The 19,053-nt window shown below is 31.6% G+C and overlaps 1 protein-coding gene across 2 annotated transcripts; it reads left to right on the top strand.

The window, feature by feature from the left end:
• The first annotated feature begins 1,494 nt into the window (after nucleotides 1-1,494).
• Nucleotides 1,495-18,841, top strand: LOC127719891 (uncharacterized). 2 transcript variants are annotated; one of them, XM_052226245.1, is made up of 11 exons: nucleotides 1,495-1,616; nucleotides 4,538-4,691; nucleotides 6,646-6,777; nucleotides 7,210-7,375; nucleotides 8,132-8,208; nucleotides 9,373-9,427; nucleotides 10,222-10,262; nucleotides 11,431-11,476; nucleotides 12,515-12,600; nucleotides 14,471-14,713; nucleotides 15,507-18,841. In XM_052226245.1, the coding sequence occupies exons 1-11, from the start codon at nucleotides 1,611-1,613 to the stop codon at nucleotides 15,620-15,622; spliced, it is 1,122 nt and encodes a 373-aa protein (XP_052082205.1). In that variant the 5' UTR covers nucleotides 1,495-1,610; the 3' UTR covers nucleotides 15,623-18,841. The 2 variants fall into 2 exon arrangements, with proteins under 2 accessions (XP_052082205.1, XP_052082206.1); XM_052226246.1 differs by lacking the exons at nucleotides 11,431-11,476; nucleotides 12,515-12,600.
• The last annotated feature ends 212 nt before the right edge of the window (nucleotides 18,842-19,053 follow it).

Genomic DNA, 19,053 nt, shown 5'->3' with positions numbered 1-19,053 from the left:
TTTGTCTCGATGTATTGGATTTGAACATTGGTAAACTACTGTTGCCTTTAGTAAGCGCTACTTCAGTATGTAGAAATAAAAGAGATACATATTTTTCATAATCTCTTAACGAATATTTTTAAACAACCAGAATCACGGGAAAGGCAATCATTTATGAAGACCATGGCATATGTGGCAGCACCAAACAAATCATATGAAAAACGTTTATAATGACAGCAATACTTAGGACTTTTTTCATACACTTTTGATAGAGATGGTTGAATAAACGAAGATAAGTGGCAAACAATGGAATTATGAAAACACATTTGCACTGGCCACATAGAAACACGGCATCTTCAAACTATACAAAAATCACACCCAATGTGTCAAATGTATAAATCCCATTACATCATGTTAGATAAACAACTTTCATCAACTTTGTTCCTCGTTTAATTGAATTCATAAATTCTGTCTAACATATATTATGGAACATATCAAGGTTCTCACAATTTAGAATGAAACAAAATTCGACAAAAACGCAAACACTCTGTTATTCAGCGAAAAGATATATACAGAATTAATTTTAGTGTTACTGCATGGTGCATTACATAATTTAGAATCATTTGTAAATAGAACATTTATCCATGAATAGCTGGTAAACTGTATAAATGGGTGTTTTCTTCAATTGATTGGAATCACGTTGACCCTTATGATTAGTACGACAATTCCATGCAATTTGTATAAAACATGTTTTTGGTGGGGTTCGTGTTGCTCGAATTAGTCTTTAGTTTTCTATGGACAGGTGTGTCTTGTGTTCTATTATTTGTTTGTTTGTCTTTTTTTTAGCCATGGCGATGTCAGTTTATTATCGATCTATGTGTTTGAATGTCCCTCTGGTATCTTTCACCCCTCTTTTACAAAACATGAAATTTTCGCGGATATATATGTCATGCAATGCACCTATTAATATACTACTCAACATGTAAAAGATCTAGAGGTTTAACTGGTTTAAAAGTAATTCATTTCTTACAAAAGTAAACACAAAAAATACAATATAAAGCAAAGTTTACAAATCGCAAAATAGTTCACAACCTCATTATCATTTTAACAACTATAATATTTTGTAATGGTTGACGTGAATCTTTAACAATTCCATTATTTCTAGATTACTAAACCAAGGCTGATCTTATGATTCAATAACATGTCGTATATTTAGCTCAGATTGCACATTTCGGATACATTCCATTGACCAGGAAGGCATATTAACTATATAGTCCGAGATTACTCTGACGTCCAACGGCTGTTTTGCCAGACAAGCTGGGGCAGTCCCCGGCCCCAGCTTGTCTGGCAAAACAGCTGTTGGACGTCAGAGTAATCTCGGACTAATTAACTATAATGCAAAGCTTAAGCAAGTTTTATGTTGACTTGCGTCTATACATACCTTTTTCGCAGAAATATTCTAAAAAAAGGTGAGGGAAAAGCCTTGTTTATTTACGAAAATGTACTATTTATAGACTCGCCACCATCACGACGCCTTATTGAATTGAGAGCAATTCACATCAAATCTGGCTTATTTTATGGATAATAAGAAGATCAACTTCCAAAGTTGCAGGTGAATCTGCAGTTTCAAGATGAAGGTATGTATTTATATCTTTTTTTTTTACTGAAATACTAATTAATATTGATGTTTATATGAATTTATCTGCTTTAATCGATTTTACATCGCACTATACTATTAAAAATAGATCGAACAGTAATGGCGTATTTTGCCCATATAGAGTAATAATAGATCAAGAAAGTATTCCTAAATTAATTTTACAATATTCATATGAATATATATAAAAAGTATTCTGTTAAGTGAGAAAAAAAATCTGTGCATCCTTTTCAGATGAATGATTATGAATGAATGAATGCATATGAATGAATGAATGAATGAATGAGAATGAAAGAATGAAAGAATGAATGAATAAATTGAGAATGGAAATGGGGAATGTGTCAAAGAGACAACAACCCGACCATAGAGCAGACAACAGCAGAAGGCCACCAATGGGTCTTCAATACAGCGAGAAACTCCCGCACCCGGAGGCATCCTTCAGCTGGCCCCTAAACAAATAAGTATACCAGTTCAGTGATAATGGACGTCATACTAAACTCCAAATTATACACAGGAAACTAAAATTAAAAACGATACAAGATTAACAAAGGCCAGAGGCTCCTGACTTGGGACAGGCACAAAAATGCGGCGGGGTTAAACATGTTTTTTGAGATCTCAACCCTCCCCCTATACCTCTAGCCAATGTAGAAAAAACAAACGCACAACAGTACGCACAGTAAAACTCAGTATAAGAGAAGTCCGAGTCCGATGTCAGAATAGGAAACAAAAGAAAATAAACAAAATGACAATAATACATAAATAACAACAGACTACTAGCAGTTAATGACATGCCAGCTCCAGACCTCAATTAAACTGATTGAAAGATTATGTCTTCATCATATGAATATCAGGCACAATCCCTCCTGTTAGGGGTTTAGTATTATACCGTCATGAAATATATGAGAAGAACATAACCCGTGTCATGCCAACAACTGGTTTTAAAATAAATGTGTTAATTCCGATGCAAAGACCCTATAAGTGAATCAATATTAAAGCCAAAATATGCAATCTTTAATGACCTGACAACAGTATCGTAACTATCCCTTCTTAATATGTCTGTTTAAAGGTTTTGTTAGCTTTAGAGGTGAATACTGACATTTTTGTGCTTTGTAAAGAATATTACCATAAAAGATTGGACGTGAAATACCCGAACGTATAAGATGTCTGCATGTTGAGTTATATTTACGAATGATGTCTTTATACCGATGATAAAACTTAGTAAATGTTTTGACTAGTTTATGATATCGAAAACTCTGGTGTAATAATTTTTCAGTAAGACATAAATTTCTCTCGCTAAAATCTAATACGTTGTTACATACACGAGCGAATCGTACAAGTTGAGATATATAAACACCATAAGATGGTGACAAGGGAACGTCACCATCTAAAAATAGATAATTAACGATAGGAAATGAAAAATCATCTCTTTTATCATAAATTTTTTATTAAGCTTCCCGTTAATGATATAGATATCAAGAATGAATAAATGAATATGAATGAATGAAAGAATGAATGAATGAAAGAATGAAATAATGAATGCATGAATAAATAAATCAGTGGCGGATCCAGAACTTTTTGTAAAGGGGGGGGGGGGGGGGGGCTGACTGACCTAAGAGGGGGGGGCCGCTACAGTCACGCTTCAGTGATTCCCTATATAATCAACCAAATGTTTCCCACGAAAGGGGGGGGCTGACTGACCTAAGAGGGGGGGGGGGGGGCCGCTACAGTCACGCTTCAGTGATTCCCTATATAATCAACCAAATGTTTCCCACGAAAGGGGGGGGGCGGGCCCTGGATCCGCCTATGTAAATGAAAGAATGAATGAATGAATGAATAAATGAATGAATGAATGAATTAATGCAAATGAATGAATTAATGAATGATTAAGAATGAATGAATGAATGAATGAACGAAGGAATGAAGGAATGAAAGATTGAATGAATAAATGAATAAATGAATAAATGAATGAATATGAATGAATGAATGCATATGAATGAATAAATATGAATGAATCAATCAATCAATCAATAAATGAATCAATATGAATGAATAAATGAATGAATGAATGAATGAATGAATATGAATGATTGAATGAATGAATGAAGGAATATGAAAGAATGAATGAATGAATGAATGAATGAGAATGAAAGAATGAAAGAATGAATGCATAAATGAATGAATGAATGAATGAATATGAATGAATAAATAAATGAATAAAAGAATGAATGCATGAATGAATGAATGCATGAATGAATGAATGAATGAATGAATGAATGAATGAATGAATGAATGAATGAATGAATGAATGAATGAAAGAAATGAATGAATGAATGAATGAATGAATGATAAATGAATGAATGAATGAATGAATGAATGAATGATTGAATGAATGAATGAATGTATATGAATGAATAAATGCATGATTAAGAATGAATGAATGAATGAATGAATGAATGAATAAATGAATATGAAGGAATGAAGGGATGAAGGATTGAAGAAATGAATGAAGGAATGAAGGAATAAATGAACGAATGAATAAATGAATGAAGGAATGAAGGAATGAATGAAGGAAGGAATAAATGTATAAATGAATGCATGAAGGAAGGAAGGAAGGAAGGAAGGTCTGAATGCATGCATGCATGCATAAATGATTGAATATGAATGAATGAATGAATGAATGAATGAATGAATTTTCCTTTCTTAGTAATATGATTTAAATTACAGAGCTCTTGAATGAATGAATAAATGAATGAATGAATGAATGAATGAATGAATGAATGAATGAATGAATGAATGAATGAATGAATGAATGAATTAATGAAGGAATGAATGAATGAAGGATTGAAGGAATGAATGAATGAATGAATGAATGATCCTTTCTAAGTTATATGATTTAAATTACAGAGCTCTTATGTGTTGATACAGTTCTTCGTCGGAAGTTTTCTTATATACCCTGTTTTGACATCAACCAAAATATGCCCAAGAAATTATATTCGTAGAACCTCACATGATTCAACTGAATATTGCTGCAAAAAAGTAGAGAATAACTGCCCCGCGGGTGAGTAGCAAATAACAAACAAAAACAATCATTATTAAGATATAATGAAAATATTATAGAAGTGGAAAATTTTTTTTTCTAAGTTTCTATGACCACTGCTGCACAGTTAATATAATATTATTGATTTTTTCCTCTTCTGTGAGTTAACTTAAAATCACCACTAGCCCCATGCAGTTATGGCCTTATATGTTGCTCACTCATCTTTAACACTATAACGGAACTACAAACAACTGTCATGAAAGGAGTATGACAGTTGTATTGCATTCGCATTCCGTTGTTTGATGTAGTTTAGCGTTTGGTTTTGTCTTGTTTTATTGACTTCCTCATTTTTTAAATGCCTGGGAGTTCGGTATTTTTTGTTAAAGTGTCTTAATTGCTTGTATTTCCCTTTGCCTTAACATTCACAGTTCTGACCGAACTGCAATTTGTTTGATCAAATCGAACTTTCTACTGGTCAGAAAATAAACCAACTGCAAAGTCAAGTCATCAATGTGCCAAGTGATAAAAAACCTATACCTACAATCTTAATCGACCTTCATTGTCATATTTTAGAGTCAAGATATGAGCAATCTTAACCGTATCTGTGATGTTCTTTATTCCAAATTGGATTGGTAGATGCGTTCCATATAGTCACGAAACTCTTGATTGATTGATTGATTGTTGGTTGCATAACGTCCCTTGAAACTTTGAATTATTTAGTAAAAGGACAGTGTCTATATACAGCTACTTTTTATTTCTCTGAGAATCTCTTGCATAAAATATTCCTCATATGAATAAAGAGACAAGTCGGCAAGATAGGGGACACAGTTGGATGTACCAAGTCAGAAATATGATAGTTGCTATCCATTCCTTTGATGTGTTTGAGCTTTTGATTTTGCCATTTGATTACGGACTTTCCGTTTTGAATTTTCCTCGAAGTTCGGTATTTTTGTTATTTCACTTTATGGATCCCATAAGAATGCCTATTGTTTGTCAGAACACGTCATCTAAACGTAACATGATCGATTTTTTCCTTCCCAAAAACAGGATATTTGTATTAACGTTTGCCATTTTTTTTTAAACAAAGTTTGACTAGTTCTTCAAATCGGTGTTTTAGTTTAGAATGAGTATATTATGAGAAAATGCCTGTACCAAGTCAGGAATATAGCAGTTGTACTCTAATAGAATTTTAAATTTCTCTGCTGAATACCGCACTGACCTGGAGTAGATAGTTTTATAGCAACTCATTCTTTGACTTCTGGTCGAGCACTTGACAGACCACGCAATAAAAGGTTTATTTGTAATTTTGTCATCCAGTACATCTAAGGCAGGTCCAGTTCTTCATATTAGATTGAAATTCGCTAGAAACATAAAACATATCAATTATTTCCTGTTTGGTAAGTGTCGCGTGTGTAAATGTTGAGTTACCAAGTTAATTTTTATACCTAATTCCGTCATCAAGCAGTTCTGAAATGTTATTTACAACAAGAGCGATATTGTTTGCTGCGGGGACAACAACCTACATGTCATGGAGGTTAGAGTCATGTAGATAGATGTAGCAAGTGTTCATAGACCTTTTAAGTTTTTCCATACTAAATTGTAACAACATCCTCACAGCCTTAAACAAACCTGAAACCCTATATCCAATCTGAATGAGTATCGAGCTTTTTTTTTTGCGTTTGTACCATTACTTTGAAAGACATGGATATTTTTTTTAAATTTTAGGGGACAGTTGCCAGCTCTGTTCACACCAATATGATAATTTAAGCTATTTACCTCGAGCATATATAATAAATTTGTTAATTTAAATTATCGTTCCTGAAAAGTGCATACTTTCAATTTGCACAACACTCCTAAACAAATCACATGTTACATTAACTCTGATATCTCTGATTTTAACATTTTTAATGCGATCCCTACATTTCTTCGATAACTTTTTTGCATTCTTTTGATGAATTGTCAATAATCAATTTAGGAACTTTTGTGCGAAAATGTTCCAACAACTTAGGAAAGGATATATGCAAACCTTGCCCAGATGATACCTGGATCGCAGATGAAACAAATTCAGACTATCCTTTCCAATGTGAGGAATATTCTTGTCATTATGGTAAGTAATATATAAGTTCAAATTACTAGCATAAAAAACATTAGTTTACCTCTCAACTCAATAACATTATAAGCGGTTTATTTTCATAATGCTAATACTTGCTATTTTTGCCAATGCGTTCTCAGTTTATTTTCGAATTATGCGTTTGAATGTCCCTTTACCACTTGGTATCGTTCGCATCCCTTCTATTATGATGCTAATTTATAACTATTTTACAACTTGTGAGTTCCGTCCAATCATAAACACAAATGTGTCTTCATCCTACCACATTTATGTCGCCTCTTGTGGACAACTAATACACTACTATTACATCATTGCACTTATTTCTGTAATAATAATATTAAACGTTGTTCTTGACTGCCAATCTGTCAAAATATACTTTTTCATACTATGTCTTCTTTTTTTTATATTGAAAACCTTAATTACTTATAGGTGCAAAAAGGGTCAACTATCTTTCGACATCAGGTTGCAGCCTACCATGTGTTTGCGATACTACTAACAACTTTTATGGACTTGACAATTGCAATTGTAAGGTGTTTAGTGGAAAGTGTAAGCATGGAACAACACTTTCTATCAATGGATCATGTCTTTCGGTCAGGTATTTAATAAATTTATAAACATTCGAATAAAATGTAGTCAAAACAATGTGTTTGAGAATAGTGTTCATAATTCTATAAATCAAATACACCAGTAAATTATTCATTTTGAAACAGAATTTTTTGTCTTAACAATAAACAAATGCACATTCTGTTTTGTTTCAGATTGTAAGATATTCGCACGAGATAGAGCAAGAGCATTTGAAGCCAATCTCAAGAATACATGACACATTTTAGTTTTCCAATAGATGAGAAATATGTCAATGTTTAATCAGAGCCAGATGTACAGGACTTCACTGTATAAAAATGAAACGGGTCCTCATTTCTGCTTCAGAACTACAGTTTTAGAAATGTGTATAGATAGTTTATGAACAGATAACGTCACTTTTGCTGCTGTTTACAATAGTCAATAGTTTACAGCAAGATGTATATGTATTTAGCGTCTTTACTACATTCATAGCAATAACATTTCAAAAAACATGTCTTCTTTCAATTGTTATGAGAGTATGACTGCCGTATGCAATATAGTTTTCGCTTTACCAGATGTCTAATTCAATTCATTTTTTTTTATTCAAATAAGACACCAATTCAAAGTACAAGTCTTAACAATCTTGTAGTAAAATATGAATATAAGAAAGGCATTTTTTACTTTGTCCAATTAATAATGTAATTTGATTATGATATATTTCTGAACCATTATCTTAATCAGTTTATTTGCATCATCGCATCCGACATTTCTTTCTTTTCTTCTACATTAGAATAGCAGAAGAGATATATACAGTAAAGCTAGAAGAACCAGTATACATTCCCATACAAGAAATCACTGACAATCATGGTAAGATTCTGGCTTCGATTTGGCATGACCGACGATTTCAATGGTTTCCTTCAGTTGATCAATATGAATGATTTTTTTTCATACATGAATGAACTATGCAAGAGTTATTGAACATAAAAGATTTAATACTGAATTTGAATCAAGCATTATGTATTAAATATACCGTAGTAGTATGTAACCCTTTACTTATAACAAATGCTACACTGATGAACAAGTGATCAATTTACTAGAGTTTCTTATTGGCAACATATTTGTTGAATTAATATTAGGAGGTAGACTTTTCAACAAGGTGTCGGCATTCCTAAGGGAACGACCTGTGCACCTCTCCTTGTCAACCTCTTCTTATTTTCTTATGAGTCGGAATTCCTTCAGATACTTCTAAAACAAAGAAGATAAAAGAAACGTGAAACACTTATATTATGAACCACATCAACAAACGACAACTACTGAACATCAGATTCCTGACTTGGGACAGGTGCAAACAAATGCAGCGGGTTAAAACGTTTTAATATGCACCAACCTTCACTCTTATCTGAAACAAAAGTGTAACATCACAAAGTAGATTGTTATCAGTAAAATGGAATTCTATACGACTTTTGTACAATGAGAGGTTTGGCTAGCTATAAAAGCCTGTAACAAGTACAGAATATGACAGTTGTTTTCCATTCGTTTGGTGTGTTTGAGCTTTTGATTTTTTCATTTGATTAAGGACTTTTCGCTTTCAATTTTCTTTGGAACTTGGTATTTTTGTTATTTTTCTCTTTACTACCAGGTAGTATTTGATGACATTGTTATTAAATTATAGAGTTTTATTGTAAAGTAATTATATGAAACCCCATACCCTTTTCCCAAGTTATCATCAGACTGTTTATATTTATTTCTCTATTCTCGATTTGGTTTGTAACTCTAAGTTTGACTCTCATAAACTGTGTCTCGAGCGTACAACGAAAAGTTTATTCCTGGAAACTCATTGCACACCATCAGATCTAAAGCAAACACACAACACAAGTAATTTATATCATATTTATTTGCCTTCTGTGTATTAAAAGTGTCAGGCGAGCACAGCATTTTGCTCTTTTTGATTTTGTCTTATCAAAATCAAATGTATGACAAACTGAAGAAACATATAGTCTTGGGTGTTATTGTGTCTGATTTATATTTCAGAAGAGAACAAAAAAACAGCTATCAACGGGAATGTACCAAATATTGATATTTCGAGGTAATTTATGAATTGGCACTTAGAAACAATGTTTTGTTCAATGAACAATAACTATCATTTAAAAAAAATATGGAAGCGAGTTATGTCATGATATTTTCATTTCGTTTTTAATAATTTTATAAATAAAATTGAGAATGGAAATGGGGAATGTGTCAAAGAGACAACAACCCGACCACAGAACAGACAACAGCAGAAGGCCACCAACAGGTCTTCAATGCAGCGAGAAATTCCCGCACCCGGAGGCGTCCTTCAGCTGGCCCCTAAACAAATATATATATACTAGTTCAGTGATAATGAACGCCATATTAAACTCCAAATTGTACACAAGAAACTAAAATTAAAAATAATACAAGACTAACAAAGGCTAGAGGCTCCTGACTTGGGACAGGCGCAAAAATACGGCGGGGTTAAACATGTTTATGAGATCTCAACCCTCCCCCTATACCTCTAGCCAATGTAGAAAAGTAAACGCATAACAATACGCACATTAAAATTCAGTTCAAGAGAAGTCCGAGTCTGATGTCAGAAGATGTAACCAAAGAAAATAAACAAAATGACAATAATACATAAATAACAACAGACTGCTACTAGCAGTTAACTGACATGCCAGCTCCAGACTTCAATTAAACTGATTGAAAGATTATGTCACATATCAAAAAAATGTGCACTTATTATTATAATAATCATATACTTTTAAAGGTAATATATCTGACATGACAGAATATTATTTCATAGCAGCTTTAGGTTTGCTTGACATCACATGATTTTTTAATTTATATTTTCTTTTATTACAGGACCACAATTACCAAAGTATCCTCTTGGGGAAATAAAACAGGTAGGAATACTAGAAATAAGAATAGTCTTGCAGCTCTTCTATAAAAGCATGCAAAGCAAACGTTTGATCAACTTGCTTGCTATGTTTGCATGGATGTTTGCAAACAATAGGTAGGCGGAGTTTCAGTCTGTTTTGTATATACTCGAATTTGATTAGACAATAAAAATTGACATGCAATGAAGTTATTGTTTATTGTCCAATCAAATTCCAGTATATAGTAAACAGACTGAAACAGACTACCTACCTTTTGTTTATAAACATCCAAACAAACATAGCAAGCAAGTTGATCAAAGTTTTGCTTTGCATGCTTTTATAGGAGAGCTGTAAACAAAATTAGTATTTCCTATACACTGTTTTAGTAATGTTCCATTTATCAAAACAATGATATATTTTCCAAACTCTGTTTTACTTTAAGAAGATATAGTTATATCGTTGAATCCTGTAGATTTAGTACTTTTGGATTGAAGTTTTATTGAAGTGTGCGCCACATCTCCTTTTATGTGTAGTATTTGAATGCAACAGTTTAACATTATTAATTATGATATTCTACAAAAATATTTAAAAGATTTAATATGTTGTGGTTCATATTGAAAATGTTTGTAATAAGAACTGCTGATCATTCATTAACCTGGTGAAAAGTTGTGTGTGCTAACAGAATATAAAATTATAAATATAAAATTATATGAATTTTTATATTGTGATAACTGGAATACTCCTAAGTTGCATTGACATCACAGTGTCGCCATTCGCACATTTTTGTATTTGCAAAATGTAATATGTATACAACAAACACATTTATTTTGTCGCACGGCACTTTATGGTTTTGATTCCTAGATCATAAATTTAAAGCCATTTTTATACATAAATTATGTATTCATCACAAAAAAAAACGATATTTTTCTTACCTCTTCAATGGTCTGAATAGTAACAACTTATTGAAAACCAATATCTAAAAAAAATGAATAGTTATTTGAGTGTGGTTTATGATGTTAAAAAATTATACAAACCTAGGCCTACTATAGAAATCAAAACATAAAGTACCACAACTGCCATAATTTATATACAACAATTTTCCAAGCACCATTTAGACAAGTGTTATCATTGCTTAATTACTTAATGAATTATTTGTGATTAAAGAAGAAGCAGTTACTTTTTAAACATATTTTAGATACAGAGACTAAGGAAATTGTGGATAACACCATCAATTCAAAAATGTACGTACTTATGATAAGCCAATATGTTTCATTTTAAAAAAATGAATGATTCTCATTCCATATATATCTGCGATAGTTTTAATGATATCCAGAGGCTTTAAACGAAACAAAGTCTGAAAAAAATTAAAACTGGAAACTGATACAAATTTTGAATATGAAATATATGAAAAATTTAAACATTATTTACTTGCCAGGTTTGTTTTGTTTTTGTTTTGTTTTGTTTTTTTTTGTTTTGTTTTTTTTTTGGGGGGGGGGGGGAACATCTGTACATGCTTTACTGATCATTTTACGCATATTTATTTTAAATATTCACTTAGCTTTATCATATTTTATTGCGAAATAGACTTAAACAAGTTATTCCAATTAACAAAGGTCGTCTGCAGCTAATAAACAAACATGATAATACATATATACAAAGAAAGATGAAAAATATCAAATTAAACAGTTCAGTAGTCATGAATTGAGATGTTGCTACTGCATCTGGCTTTTATAATAATGGCTGTTCTGGTTGGGCACTGCGTAAATGCTTTTGGCATGGTTTTTTTATATAGCATATTTGGGTCCAAGCTATTCGTCTCATGTGTATATGTGTAGTTCCTGTAGCAAATATAATGCTTACTGAAGAGTTATAAGACTTCCTTGTGCACAAACAGATTTATTTAAGAGTATGCAGTATCATTATGCCAGGCTTACACATTCATCTATGCTAGTATGTTGCTTGTCGATGAAAGCATTTTATTATTATAATTATCATTATCGCTATCTTAAATAATCAATTAAAGGCAGCTATGGTGTTAGTTAAAAAATCGCTGTCAAAAACAGTTGTGGATTGAAAAAGAGTTTGAGCACGGGAACTTCCTTCAGTAGAAATATAAGTGATGCTAAATGACTTTTAACTTACCAACATTGAAGTATTGGTATTTTAAACAATATTTGCAGTATGTGTATTTATTATTAGATTAATATGTTAATGACTTGTAACTTCTGTACGACTTATTTCTTTATATCTTAACTGTAATCTCTATTTTTTTTCTGCAGACTTATAACGATTATTGTTTGTTCTGCTACTTTGGGTCTTTTCCTACTAGCATTTTTTGGAGTGAGACAATTCAGACGTAAAAAAGGTAATTCATAGAGTTTTACCTTTTTATAAATATTTAGCAAATTCTGTTGTTTTCAATCTCAATATATATGTATATTTATGTGCAGTTAATTTTTCAGTGCTCCCGAAGAAGTTGTATTATTCTGGAAACCTTTATCCAGTATTGTTTTATTTCTCAATTACGTTGTTCGTATTGAAACAAGAACACTAGCGGTATTGCAGCATGCTCAAACAACTGATGTAATTACATGCCACCCAAAATAACATTTAGGATATGATCTAAATTAGTATAAATCAAACATAAACGTAATTCATTTGCATTTTTTTAAACTGATTTGAATAGCATTTTCCCAAAATTATCTGGTAGATAATTCCATAAAACAGCATGTGCATACGTAAAAGAAATTTCACCGTATAAAGTAAATGTTCGAACCCAATGTAAAAACTATATGATTGATAAATGTTACAATAATTAAATATGTTGCATTTGAAATCTTCAAAAGCAAATAAAAAAAGTCCGACAAAAATACCGAACTCCATACCAGACAAATTCGAAAAGACATGTCGACAGAGAGTTTTAAATCTATATGAAATTCAAAACAGTCGGCAATCATATTCTAATTTAAAGTGATAGATCTTTCGCTCAATAATGGTAGTTCATCGTACGTACTGATATGTCCTTCATATATATAACATTGTTGTGCTGATGTTTAGAGTAGATATATTAAATCATGTTAAATCTATATAAATCGTAAAGAGTATGTTTTTTCCAGTCTTGTTTTTTATGCCCCCGCTGTAGCAGAGGGGGCAAACAGTTTTACCCTTGTCCGTCCGTTTATACGTACGTACGTCCCAAAGTTGGTTTCCGTCCTCTAATTTTAGTTTGCCTCAACCAGATGTTATGAAACTTATACAAAATGCTAATTACCACAAACACAGATCAAGTTTGAATTTGGGTGGCGTCACATTAACTGTTCTAGAGTTATGCTCCTTTACAAATTGAAAAAATGCTGAATTTTCATTTCTGTTCTCTTACTTTAGTTTGCGTCAACCAAATCTTATGAAACTTATACAAAATGCTTATTACCACAAAATACAGATCATGTTTGAATTTTGGTTCTGTCATCGTTCTAGAGTTATGTCCTTTACAAATGGAAAAATAGCTGATTTTTTTATTTCCGTTCTCTAACTTTAGTTAGCCTCAATCAAATGTTATGAAACATATACACAATGCTTATTCTCACAAAATACACATCAAGTTTGAATTTTGGTTGTGTCACTTTAACTGTTCTAGAGTTATGCCCCTTTACAAATGGAAAAAATGCTGAAGTTTTTGTTTTCGTTCTCTTTCTTTAGTTAGCCTCTACCGAATGTTATGAAACTTATACACAAAGCTCATTAACACAAAATACAGATCCAGTTTGAATTTTTGTTGCGTCATTTCAATCTACTTAGAGTTATGCCCGTACAAATGGAAAAATTGCTTAATTTTTCATTTGCATTCTCTAACTTCAGTTAGCCTAAACCAAATGTTATGAAACTTATACGAAATGCTTATTATCACAAAATACAGATCAAGTTTAAATGTTGGTTGTGTCATTTTTACTGTTCTAGAGTTATTCCCATTTACAAATGGAAAAATTGCTGAATTTATTCGTTTGCTTTCTCTAATTTAAGTTTGTCTCAACCGTTATGAAACTTAAACACAATATTTTTTTAAAATAAAACACAGATTAAATACATATTTGGGTAGCGTCACTTTTACAGTTCTTCGGTTATGTCCCTTTAAAGCTTTATATGACATGCAAGCGGGGGCATCATCTGTGTCATATGGACACATTCCCCATTTATTTTTAAACAAAAAATAATGTGCAATATAATTTTTAATGCAGGGATGATACGTGAATCTTCAAGTTCCAAAGAGAGTCCAAACTCACAAGATGACGAAGACATTACTGATGTAAAGATCACAGATTGCACATATGTTAAATCAACGGATTCCGGAATATCTCTATTAACTACATCCTCACAAGATCCAACTGAAAAGAGAGTGCAAGATGAGTCACCATTGAGTTCCATAACACCATTTCGAGATAAGCAAGTTGCCTTTGTTTCCCCTATACTACAGAATCACGGTAATTAAGAAAAGTCTTACTTCATGTCATTATAACATTCTCGAAAAAAAAGTGAGTAACATGCAGACGCCCAAAATTATCTGAAGGACTCGGTATTCGTATTTAGATCAAGAGAAGTGGTATGCTTGCCACTGAGACAAATTTCCAACCGAGACCAAATGACACAGAAATTAACAACTTAACAGTCACCGTATGGCGTTAAACAATGTGCAACATCCATACAGCATACATAGCTATGGGTTGGGGAATTAAAACTTCAATGCTATATTTGAAAATATTAGCGCCAACTTTAATTTCAGATCTATTTGGTTTCAAAGATTTCAATCATCCTAACTATACCAATATGCAAAATGTTCACACCTGTAGCTAAAAACAAGCTTGATGACCTTTAATTTTTATCGGGTATCAAATCATATCAAGATTTAAAATTTCGGTAAAGTTTAAGAATAATTTATCATTTTTGTTAATATTCCATGTATATGGATACTTCGCCAGATATTGTTTTTAAATAAGAACGTACCTTTTTGTGTGCATCGATTGTTTCCACATATGTATAAACAAGTCTTCTGTCTGTCAGTCTTTCAGTCGGTAATCATGTTTCTGTATGCTAAATCAAATACTTAATATTGGAAATATAATCGGAGAAAGCAATGTCAAGATCATAGAAAGCCATGACAACTTTATTGGGCCTTTCACGGGTCAAGACAAATTTTGATATATGGTTAGATATGATTGATCATAATTGAGATTATCACAGATTTGCATTTATTTGGTTCTTCATTTTTCTTTACAGCTGACCATAATCAAACAACCGTTCCTTTACTAGCAACAGATTCGAATGAAACACCCTTTATGGCATTATCAACTTCTTCAATGGATTACATCATTCAACAAAGACCAGAGTTGTAGTTGAAGATGAATGCAGATCGGAAGAACCGAAAGCTCAGATATCTTTGTGTTATTGATTTAAAGAGATATGAATAATTTCCCCTGTATTTATTTCATGCTAGGAATTTTTATTGAGTACATTCAACCTTTACTTAAATTCACAGTAGTACAGCTCCATATGCGTTGTTTGATGTTCTAACAATTTTATGGCCTATTTCTAAAAAGATCACCATAATATTAACGCAAAATCAAAAACCCACTAATTTTAACTGATTTGGAAATTTTCAGTATTCATAAACCAAATATATTGAAGAAGGAAATCTTAACTATTTCATTTGAAACTTTTTTTTATAGTTTTGTTCCTACGCATGTAAATTTTCTGAATTTTGCATAAAATTTTAAATTAGATAATTTCAATTGATTTAAAAGAGTGTGTTTTAGAAAAAAAACCAGTTTGAATTACAGACGTACTGCTAGACCGCATCTTTCAATATTTATATCCTTGCGAGTTTCGGCGTACAGGTTAAGCAATTACAAACCGTTCGATTATACAAAGAATTCAGAGATAAATTATATAAAACGAGTCACATTTTGTTTTGCGAAACAAGAGTTCAATTTTATTAAAGCTACACGTGCTTCGGATATGTTATATTTTTTTTAATCGTCGATAGATGCTCAGGTGAGGTCATACACTTTGGAAAATTATTTTTATGAAATTGATAAATAGCATGACGAATACATAAAAAAGAAAACTGTGTCACGCCAGTGACTTCTCCTGTAAAAAAGGTTGTACGCAAAGTGTCTGTGTTTTTAGCTTTTAAAATACGTATTCAGAAACTTTAGGTAAAGAGAAGTGGTTTGGTAACCGAGGTATTTGATGCGTAATACCGTTTGTTTTTAATACGCTGTATATTAGTATATGTGATATTTCATAACTACGGTATACTAACTATGAAACGTCAAGGCATATATACATGCAGGTGCCTTTACAAGGATCTGCTTGCCTTCGATGAAAATCTTATGTATGTGTTAGATGACACAGAAAACATCTAAACATATACATTTGTTATGTGGGATGTCAGTGCATAAACATTGTATGGTTTCATGCATGCATCCTCCTAAAGGTCAATTATACAATGTATGATATGGTCTGTAGGTGAGTTATGGTGTAAGGTCTGTTGTCAAAAGTCGATCTTCTTCTGTATATAATATGATTGGATTCAAATTTATCATGAAATTATGTATTTTTTTTTATCTTTTTTCTGACTTAAATATTGCTTTTGTGTTAAACCAGTATACAAACTTCAAAAGGAAACAGGATAAAACCTTCTTTGTCACAATTGGAATTTTATTATAACATATTTTAATCAATTTTTCCAATTAATAAAAAATAAAAAATTCTCAAGTTTTTAGTGCAAATGGAAGTTTCTTTTAAGCTTTCTCAGACAGAAATTGTCTATGGCTAATTTAGGTCATATTTATATTTGCTCTTGAGCTAAAATTGTTTAGCAAGCTACTATAATGTATTACTTTTCTGCTACCAAAATGGTACTTATACCATACTCAATCTTGTTCTTGATCGACAGTCATATAATGCGTCGTAGACTGTTCTGAAAGCATGCCTGCAGAGGACTTCCTTTAGACAATGCAATATTTTATAAATTGAAACTTCACAGTCAATTTAGGAAAAGAGCATTGAGATTAATGCGTATGTCAAAGTATTTAAAAAAAAAAGAGAGAAATTGCTACTCTATAATAAAAGAGTAACGCATTTATTAGAGTTAGGTTTAAAATGTATAAAATTTTCAAATTCCCATCATTATTATTGTAGAGATATCTTGTAGATTTTGTCAATTAGAACTTTTTTTTATGTCTAAACTATCTTTTGTTAGAAAATTGTTTTAATTTGGGGATGTTCACTTGTATTTTATTCGAATATTTTAGCATTCTTATTTTTAAATATTTGTATCTATTTAGTTATATAATATGATCGTAAATTTTGTCAATTTAAAATGTCAGAACTTTAATAATTTTTGTTTAATAATGGTGATGGTTTGGTGCAAAAAAGGGCTTACTTTTCCACGAATAAAAAGAAAGGAAAATACAACTTCCATAAATTATAATGCACAGAAAAAACCTACACAACAAAGAATATGGACGAAAGAAGAAATAGAACACACGTCAAAGAGACAGAAACCCAAGGAAACAAAAATCCCCTAGAGACAAACGTCAACATAAGTCATGATATTTTGGTACAAAGTACAGTTTGGATCAACATAAAATAATGTTCAAAAAGATATTATGAACCTTCATTCACTCACAACTTCATTATTTTCCCACTCTTTTATATAGCGTCTTCAAACATATGAATAATTACATACACATATATAAATGAAGTATTGGAGGGAAAATGTTGCAATGGAATTAGTTGGAGTGGGCAAATAAAACAGATTTATAACAATAGAAACTTTGAATTCACAATTTGACGTTTATACATAATATCCTATCTATAAAACATTATTTTCAGTTGAATAATAAGGGTCGTGCATAATAACATACCGGAACCATAAAGTCTGAATAAATTGTAAAAGAAGTGATATGAAGTTGATGTACATGGTACAATATTTTCATGCAACACTGTAAAGTTAAATAACAAATTTCCAAAGTCATTAGTCTGTTGTAAAGCGATTGTCGTTTGTTCATGTTTGTCACATTTCTTTTTTCGTTAGTTGTTTTGTTATAAATTAGGCCATTGGTTTTCTTGTTTGAATTGTTTCACATTTTTCATTGAACTCTGTTGGATACTGTTGTCTCATTGGCAATCGTACCACATCTCCTTATTTTCAGAGTATGGGCTTAAATTGTTTATCTCAATGTATTTTGGCATAAATTTTTATGAGAAATTTAATTTTCGATTGTCTTTTGTGATTTATTCACAGTTTTTAGACTAGTTAGAGGCCAGTTAGAGCTTGACACATTGTAAAGACACCTGTCTATTGTTAAAGACCACAAGATGAACACCAGATGTCTTTCGGTTTTTCATGTTGCCGCGTGGGTTTCTGGCTCGTCGACATATACTTAACTTCTTTTTTTAATTTATAAATATATACATTTATTTGTATTTAAATTTTAGTCTTTTTTTTAAATGCATTGTATTTAAAGTATCAATCAAAAACTTCGAAGATACATTTATGTTTTTATCATCTTTGTAATTTTAATAAAATGGTGGTGGGTTCTTCATTGAGTGTAGTATCTATTATACTGTAACACAATTCATTTACTATGAGGGGCCTGATGGGGGGGGGGGGGGGGGGGGGGGTCTCATCACGATTCACGAGTTGATTTTTTTGTCAATCACGATTCACAGAAAATAAATTTCCATGATCACGGATCACGAAAATATAAAAAGAGTATAAATCTGTAGAAAAACGGATCACGATGGCGAAAATGCG

The sequence above is a fragment of the Mytilus californianus genome, unplaced genomic scaffold (assembly GCF_021869535.1).
Source record: "Mytilus californianus isolate M0D057914Y unplaced genomic scaffold, xbMytCali1.0.p SCAF_11, whole genome shotgun sequence".
NCBI classification, from domain to species: Eukaryota; Metazoa; Mollusca; class Bivalvia; order Mytilida; family Mytilidae; genus Mytilus; species Mytilus californianus.
The sequence above is the reverse complement of the archived record's forward strand: the minus strand, read 5'-3'. Positions and strand labels throughout refer to the sequence as shown.